At 39.8% G+C, this 8,973-nt stretch overlaps 1 protein-coding gene across 17 annotated transcripts; it reads right to left on the bottom strand.

Annotated features, from left to right (window-relative positions):
• Positions 1 to 703: 703 nt before the first annotated feature.
• Positions 704 to 4,134, bottom strand: LOC112285173 (uncharacterized). 17 transcript variants are annotated; one of them, XM_024525793.3, is made up of 8 exons: positions 3,737 to 4,134; positions 3,265 to 3,461; positions 3,025 to 3,140; positions 2,840 to 2,960; positions 2,480 to 2,618; positions 2,216 to 2,335; positions 1,977 to 2,058; positions 704 to 1,022 (listed from the first exon to the last, which is right to left on the bottom strand). In XM_024525793.3, exons 2-8 carry the CDS (start codon positions 3,375 to 3,377, stop codon positions 967 to 969), a joined length of 747 nt encoding a protein of 248 aa, XP_024381561.1. In that variant the 5' UTR covers positions 3,378 to 3,461; positions 3,737 to 4,134; the 3' UTR covers positions 704 to 966. The 17 variants fall into 17 exon arrangements, with proteins under 17 accessions (XP_024381561.1, XP_090107895.1, XP_090107897.1 ...); XM_090251769.1 differs by having other exon boundaries at positions 2,840 to 2,918; XM_090251771.1 differs by having other exon boundaries at positions 2,840 to 2,918; positions 3,295 to 3,461.
• Positions 4,135 to 8,973: the final 4,839 nt, after the last annotated feature.

Raw genomic sequence — 8,973 nt, 5'->3', positions numbered from 1 at the left:
CTGTCGTCGTAAACTTGCCGCTATCTTCCATCGCCTCGGGCTCCGTCATCTCCAGCTTCAGCATTCGCTGCCCCATGCCGAACGAATGCGTCGTGAATGGAGCGCTCAGCAAGTTAAGCTCCACAACACCGTCGCGGGTCGTAACTGTGAACTCCACCTCAAACGTCGAACCGTATTTGATCGTCTTCGTAGAGAGGTTGCTGATCGAAGGCCGAAGCCGGTCGTAACTGCAGGTTCAAGTCCAGTAGAATCCCATGAGTCGCAATCATGACCAAGTTAGAATATACTTCAATCACAAGACTGTGACTGACTTTCGCAATTTGCATGCAGCCATCGAACTTCCGTGACTCCATGTGCTTATAGGCTTTGAGAATCACTGTGAAGGAACATAAATGTCTAGTATGATGTATGGGTGTTTAATTGTATATACTCTGTTCCACCTCAGAGCATCCAATTCAGTTCGTGAAGAACCAGCTTGTACCAAGTCTCTATTTTTAATTGCATCCAGAGTTTGAATGCAGGAATGTATTGACCTTCTCAATCATCCAACAGAACTTTGCACTACGGCAGGGTGTCAGAACGCGCGATGCATCTTAGTATGATGCCTTGTATGTGGAGCTGATGTATAACGCAGCTCCGTTTCGCCGTCGTCAAACACATCTTAGTGTCATGACAGTCATTTAAGTAAGATACACGGTAGTAGTTCGACTGATAGAATACTTGGTAAAATTTATTTCGCTATCTTTGGTAGAATGTCAATATGTCGTTCTGGAAAAGTTTTCAAGTCCTTAACGCCTTCCACGATGAAGTCCACATCTCCTGAAGGATAGGGTAAAGTTTCGATTTCTTGAATCCAGAACCTAGAGGTTCTATTTTACATGCTGTCAAGCAGATGGTTCTTGTGACGAACTACAAGATTTTGTGTCAATACTCCTTCACTACTGTACAGTGACTCAAGAACAAACTTCAATAATACAAGTTTGGCAAGAATTGACAATGATGTGATACTTGTCGGTGGGGCCCTGCACATTAACGCCTATGACTGTCAGAATTGGTCGTAGTAAAACTCAATTATTGGAATAAAAACAAATAATCAAGCTTTTATACATGAATCAAAGTGCTATTTATATTGTGGGTCTACCGTAGACAATACTAGCTGAGGATGCTAACAAGCTCATAGCAGAGAGAACAAGCCTCCTTTGTTTGTTTTATCCTAGCATATTCAAATTTGATAACATAACATTTTGTAACTGCCTTGACGCCTAATACTGGAGAAATGACAATTCCTCAAGGTTTTGCATTGGATTATGCACTTCCAGATCTGAAGCCAACAGCATGACTGCGTCTAATACATGCAAACGCTAATCATAACGTGGTCAAACTTTCAGATTCGTTAAATGCAGTTTATGCGGCTTATATTCCGCAATTGACTATTTATTGGCCCCATTCCAAAGAAATATGCTCAAATCACTACTCGTTTGTTACACCCCTACATCCGGGCTTTCCAGAGTGGATAGTCCTGGGACGAACTCAATTGGAGAAAGACATGCAATCACCAACTACTCACGAGCAGCAATATTCATTACAGGCCCACTGTGCAGTAAAAATCATTTTAAGAGATTCATAATCACTAATAATATTGAACTATGTCCTAGACTACGTACCAAAATCAATCGCTTGAAGTATTTATGTTCCAGTATTCCAACGTAAAAATACACCAGCTGCCTGGATTTTCAGGAAATCGCTGCTAGCGAGCCCTGTTTGCGAACTACTACGGACAAATATTGTATAGGATAAAACAAAACTTGCTCTGGATCTCTTTGTTTTCACCAGGAGAAGTTTCATTCCTATACAGCTCTCGAACAGTCAATCAATAAGTGTGTTTATGGTCATCACACCCACAGCTGCTGCAACATGCCAGGCAGCATGAATGTATGGTGTATCCGGGTAAATATCATCCGCAACAAAAAGCGCACCTCCAACTAGAGTTGATGCCGTATGTAAAGCATGCGCTCCACGAAGCTTTGGGTTCTCTATCACCTTCCTTGCAAAAGTTGCCTAAGAAAAAAATCAAAACACGTGGCAAGGATCAAGTATGTATCAACTGACGAATAGACAGTATTTGTGAGGAAGACACAACATGAGCGTTCTAGAAACACAATACTTACCGAGATATTATATGGAAACAAAATATGAATTTTTAAATTATGACTACCTCAGCAAGACTTGTGTGAATGGCAGTGACAAGCAGTGGCTGGAATGGGAGCATCATGATAGAGGCAAGCATCAAAGCTCTAGAATTCTTGTTGTCGTTCTTCAATGCCGACGACATGCACTGCCAGGCTCACATTTCAGCATTTTCAGGATTTTAATTAAATTTCTGCAGCTAAAGAGCAGAAGTGCATTGAAAAATCAAATATACAGCATCTGCTCCGATGAAAGCACATTGTGGTCGAAAGAACCCGTGGAAGAGATTTACCAAAGTTGAAGTTGCAATCATTGCATAATCCCCCCATCTTGTACTTTTTCGAACCTCTCCTCGGGACGTGTGATATAGGGTCGAAGCCAATCCCACTCCAATCAATGAATTAGAGTACATTGTGGTCGAAAAATCCTTCCTGTGACGGATCACATACCTTAATTACCATGCAGAATGAGAAGAACGTACATTGCGGCGTTTACGTAGACAAAAAACTTTATCCATCCTGAACCTCGAAGTTCCTTCAAAGAGTCGGACACAAAATCCTCGCAGTAACTGAGCTCTTCTGGAAAATCCTACAAGCATCAGCATAAAAAGGATGCCCGAAAACATGACAAGTTGAACCAATCTGAAAAATACCGTGGCACTCGGAGACCTATGAGGACGAAGGGAAAGGACGTCGCAACATTGACAACGCTCTCCATTACGGTGCTATCTCCTGTTAACAAGATAGGCAGAATGAAACAGTATCCTGTCAGAGCTACTCACATGTGTCTAATTTCATGTGATGTACAAATTCGACGAGAAAATTATTCAAGACTCACCTTCTTTCCCTGAGTAAACAGTTCGCATCCAAGATGGTCTTCCTTCCCACGCCATTTTCCAAAATGACAGTCTGCGCTGCGTTTCTAGGGTTTGGCTCTCCTTCGGTTCAGCATCCCTGCATACATGGGAATCATGGCTCAATGTGAGAAGTTTGCATTATCACTCCCCGCCTCAACGGCAAGTCTCCCAGATACGGAACCAATGAGCTCACAGCAAAGTTCGTTTGAGTGAATGCGTACGACAAGGCGAAGATATCTGCTGAGTAGTACGTCTGGTCTAGGTCTTGGCTGTTCGTGAGTTCAACTCCATAGAGACGATTCGAAAGTTGCGTTGATATCTTTGAGTACTCCATTGGGGCATCTTCAGACAGACTGCCCCGATGTCTCTGAACAGTCTCAATACTAAATCCGAATCACATGAGCTGCAACTTCCTTGCCTGCAGAGCCAAGCTTACACTCAGATGATCATGTGGCTGCTGTAACAAAGAGCATTGGATTTGAAGGGTTTGAAGAGTTCAATCATTCACCCTCACCGTTAATTGACGGACATAAACTTTACTGTGCGCGTTTCAGGATTTGAGCATTATGCGTTCCAAAAGACGGCATCTCACTAGCAAGCAGGAATTGAATCATAAAACCATCAAAAACTTGCATGCAGAAGGAAGAAGCCTGAAAAACCCAGAAAGGAGCATATACAAGTGAAGGAAAATACCAGAGACTTTGAAAACAGTTCCTGCGTACTCTTACTACTCGTCCTCATCCAGAAGCATGGAAATTTCCAAATCTAATCTTTTCACCTTCTTAAAAACTCACCGCTAAACACCCGCTCTTCTTCCACATCTGTCAACGCTCGAGAAATACCAGCAGAATGATTCCCAGATTTCAAGACTTACAGCTACCTCGAGCTTTTTTTTCCTAAACTGTTATCATAATCGGAACCCACAATCCTGTTATCGTTTCCCTTCGCGTCTGGACGCCACAAGATTCCCCTGTGATTGAGTGCGATGAATTTATTTGGGTTTGCAAGAATTCTATCACGAAAGCTGGCGCGAGGATGCCGTTCGGCAGGCATCCCACGCCACCGACAGAGCCAAGCGTCGAAATGAGTGGTCTCAATCTCATAAAGAGACCACCGGATATTTCTAGCGTTATATGTTCCTTTCAACATTGCTTTAGGACTGGAACTCGAAATTTGGTGTGGTAACGGAGTTCTAGGACCAGAGCTTGTTTGTTTTAACCCGTTTAGGTTCGGAACTGTACGTTAACTCTGTTGCTGTGGAGTTATTTTACGGGTTTCGTTTGGTGGGTTTTGGTTACACTCTTATTTCAGTTCTTTTACTGTAGAACCCAATGTTGGAGGTTTCTTATACAATAGAATTTTAATACACTAAATTTTCGAAGTTACTGTAATTTAAAAATAAAATACAAATAAAATTGATATTGAAAATTTATCTATTGGAAAACAATAGATTGCTTGATAGTATGGCATTATATTATATATACATATATAAATGGTGTATATATGTTTACAAAAATCCATGATTTGGTGATGTTGTTAGCACCATTCATAATTACAAATTTAAACCGTTTAAAATTGTTGAGAATGTTTTAGAGAAAGAGACAAGAGTAGCTGTCACGGCCATAATCATGTAAGCTAATAATTACATATAGAAATAAGTAGAAGTAAGTAAAAGTAGATAAAAGTAAGTTAATTCTATAATATTTAATATAGAAGCTTCCTAGAAACTTCCTAGACGCTGCTTTGACTTCATAGGTGTCTTTAATTGACTTTTTGGATTAGAAACGTGGTCAACAAGTTGGCCATGTGCCACACATGTTGTTAGCTTGAAGATCAAGCTAACTATGTGGCCCACACGTAGAAAAACTTGCCTTGTAAGTCAAGGCATGTGTCCTACAAAGTCAACACATATTGGAGGTCCTATAGAACGTCGCCACGTAGCCCCTAGTTAGATAGTATATATAGAGACAAGAGTGAAGGCTTCTTCACTCTTGTCAACTCCTTTCTTGCTTCTAGTCCAGGTTCAAGAGTCTTTAGTTTCTTGTCTTCTGGCAATAGCCATTCCAGTTTTCTTTTATTATATCTACTTGTTTATATTTTGACTTGTTATATCGAGATAGCCTTTTGGTGTATATTTTCCCTCATCGAGTCTTTGTCCTTGACAGATTGACAAGAGTACACTTACAATATCAGAGCTTTGTTTTTTCTTGAGTAAGAGTGGATTACCCCTTTCTCTTGACAAGACATAAGCGTATTAGAAGTTTGCGGATTACCCACTTCTAAACTGATATTGTTCTTAGTATCTTCTTTGTTATCAAGTCTTTCTTTTCTTTTGTCTTGAGCAATATCAAACAAATTTTTCTTCTTAGTGTCATTATGGCAGAGCTTGTTGAAATGAAGAGTGCAATGGCACAAATGCAAGAGCAAATGAGGGAGTTAATGCTTGCGATGCATCAACTCAATTCACCAACACAGGAAAGAACAAGAATAGCAGAAAGTGGAGATATAGAGATGATCGGAGCTGCTTCAACATCTACAACAAATCACGTTCCTTCTCCAATTGTACAACACCCTATAAGCACTAGAGAACCAAGAATTGCCTTACTTGAGAAATTTGATGGTACGAGATCAAAGTTTCGAGGGTTCATTAATCAAGTACAATTGGCAATTGAACTTCAACCGCAAAGCTATCCAACTCCAGGATCACAAGTCAGGTTTATTGGCACTCTACTTTCTGGTTCTGCATTATCGAGGTTTTCGTCTTTTCTTGAACAACGAAATCCAATATTGGACAATTTGGAAGCATTTTTGGCGGAGTTTCGATCTATGTATGGTGAACACGATGCAACTCGTGTTATAACAAATAAGATCCGAATTCTGCGACAAGGAAATCGCTCAGTAATAGTATATGCTTCACAATTTCGACAACTTGCAATTGACATCAAGTGGGATGATGCTGCACTCATCAGTCAATTTCTTTATGGATTGCAATACGAAGTAAAGAAATTGATGCTCAACTTACCTGATCCTCAAACTTTTAGTCAAGCAATCGATTTTGCAGTAAAATGTGATAATCGACTTTTCGAATTTCGATCCGAGAATCATTCACGGGAACCTCAACGTTATTACTCAATGGCAACATCAACATCTTTGCCAAACGTACATTCAGAAGTAGAAGACATGTAAATTGACGTGGTACGTTTTAAACCCCTAACTGAGCAAGAAAAGATTCGTCGTCGTCAAGAAGGATTATGTTTATATTGCGGAGAACCTAAGCACACTGCTCAACATTGTCCAAAGAAACGACGCAACTATAAAATGAGGGGTACGACGGTCAAAGAAGACAACATGTCGGAAAACGGATTCGTCCAGCTACAATAGGGACCGTGCAGCTGGAACCTTGTACAATTCCTAATGAAGGTCCTATCCTCTCCTCAGAACCCTCTCCTTGTTTTATAATAGACTTATATTTAGGACCTAAGAATTACAAAGCCTCTGCTTTATTAGATTCGAGAGCCTCAGCATGTTTTTTAGATGAACAATTTGTTAAAAGTCGTAAAATACCCTTTGTACAGAAACCTAAACCAGTACATGTAGAAGTCATAGATGGTCGTCCCTTGTCTTCTGGAGATGTCACTCATGAAACTCATCCTATAAAAGTAACAATAGACGGTCATGATAGCTACATAGCTTTTAACATAATTAAATCCCCGTCCAATCCAGTTATTTTAGGTTTATCCTGGCTAGAAAAATATAACCCTTGAATAGATTGGAATTCGCATAAACTTGACTTTTTCCAAAGCGTTATTAATAGTTCTACCAACCAAGTAAAAAATTATAAGTCTAGTATAGTAAAACCCGTACTGATAGGTGCAAAAGCATTTATACACGCAGCAAAAGAAGGATCAACTTTTGCTATTTATGCTGCACCTATTTCTGAAAACGTAAAGACTTCAATTGACATTCCAAGTCAATATCAGGAGTATCAAGACGTTTTTGAGAAAAAGAATGCAGATATTCTTCTTGAGCATCGCCCATATGATTGTTCAATCGACCTCAAGGAAGGAACTCAGCCACCATTTGGACCAATTTACAGTTTATCGCAAGATGAGATGGCTGAACTCAAGACATATATTGACGAGAATTTAGCGAAGAATTTCATACGCCATTCAAAATCTCCAGCAGGAGCTCCAATTCTATTCGTAAAGAAAAAAGATGGATCTTTACGAATGTGTGTTGATTATCGAGGACTCAACAAGATCACAATCAAGAACAGGTATCCATTACCTTTGATATCAGGACTCCTTGACCAGTTGAATCAAGCTAAGATCTATACAAAAATAGATCTAAGAGGAGCATATAATCTAGTACGGATCAAAGAAGGAGATGAATGGAAGACTGCGTTTCGAACCAGGTATGGACATTTCGAATATAATGTCATGCCCTTTGGACTCACGAATGCACCAGCTGCTTTTCAACATCTCATGAATGATGTATTTCGTGAATTCTTAGACAATTTTGTCGTCTGCTATCTAGACGATATCCTGATCTATTCTAAGAACGTCGAAGAACATGAAATACATGTTCGTCAAGTATTACAAAAACTTAGAGATGCAAGATTGTACGCCAAGATAGAAAAGTGTGTATTTCATACTACTCAAGTTGACTTTTTAGGATACATCATTTCAAATGATGGTCTCATGATGGATTCTAAGAAAGTCCAAACAATCATGGATTGGAAGATTCCAAGGACGGTAAGAGATGTCCAATGTTTCTTGGGATTTGTCAATTACTATCGGATCTTCATCAAAGATTTCTCACGAGTTGCAGCTCCACTTACATGCTTGACTAGTAAAGATAAATTCCAATAGAATCAAGAAGCGGAAGCAGCATTTGAAGCCTTGAAGACATCGTTTGTCTCTGCACCAGTCTTATATCGTGTTGACTTTTCCAAGGCATTTTTTATGGAAACAGATGCATCAGATTTTGCCTTGGGTGCAGTTTTATTACAAATGGGAACAGATGACAAACTTCATCCGATAGCTTTTCATTCAAGAAAATTCTCAGCAGCCGAGATCAATTATGAGATCCACGATAAAGAACTTCTTGCGATCGTGGATTCCTTTTAAGAATGGCGTCATTATCTAGAAGGCGCTTCTAGTCCAGTCACTGTATATACAGATCACAAGAACCTCGAGTATTTCATGTCAACACGCGTGTTGAATCGTTGTCAAGCTCGTTGGAGTATGTCTTTGTCAAGATTCGACTTCATTATCACTTATCGATCAAGAAAACAACAAGGTTTGTCCGATGCCCTATCTAGACGTTCTTATTTTGCACCAAAAGAAGGAGATGCAGCTTTTGAGCAACAAAGAACGGTCCTCTTGAAACCGGAGCAATTTCATCTCCGAGCAATGAAATCAACATTGACTGTTGATTCAACTTTTCTCAAGCAAATCCAATCCAGTATGTCCTCAGACCCTCTTGTTCATGATATCGAGAATAATTCTTCCAAGTCTCATGATCCTTCTAAGTTCGAGTTCAAGAATAATCTATTATATTTTGAAGGACGCCTATATGTTCCAGAAGGAGAAGCACGTTTACGTGTTCTTCAAGCACGTCATGACTTTCCAGCAGCAGGGCACTTTGGATATAATAAGACTTTGGAACTCATATCAAGAGATTTTTGGTGGCCACAAATGTGGAAGTCAGTCAAAGACTTTGTACAATCATGTGATATTTGTGCAAGATCAAAAATTCCTCGTCATCGACCTTACGGACTTCTTCAGCCATTACCTATACCAGAACAACCATGGTCTTCTGTTTCTATGGATTTCATCACAGATCTTCCAAGCTCAAGATCTTATGATTCTATATTTGTGATAGTAGATCGTTTCACCAAGATGGCACATTTTGTGCCATGTACAAAA

This window comes from Physcomitrium patens, chromosome 7 (genome assembly GCF_059467195.1).
Source record: "Physcomitrium patens ecotype Gransden chromosome 7, ASM5946719v1, whole genome shotgun sequence".
NCBI lineage: Eukaryota > Viridiplantae > Streptophyta > Bryopsida > Funariales > Funariaceae > Physcomitrium > Physcomitrium patens.
This window is presented reverse-complemented; position numbering and strand designations above follow the sequence as displayed.

Bases quoted from the DNA above. Each gene is read 5' to 3' on its own strand.
- LOC112285173 (XM_024525783.3), bottom strand. From the start codon at position 3,377: ATGGAGTACTCAAAGATATCAACGCAACTTTCGAATCGTCTCTATGGA. The intron at 3,141-3,264 runs GTACGCATTCAC...CCATGTATGCAG, and splicing joins GCAGATATCTTCGCCTTGTC to GGATGCTGAACCGAAGGAGA. The intron at 2,059-2,215 runs GTAGTCATAATT...TTTTTTTCTTAG, and splicing joins TTCACACAAGTCTTGCTGAG to GCAACTTTTGCAAGGAAGGT.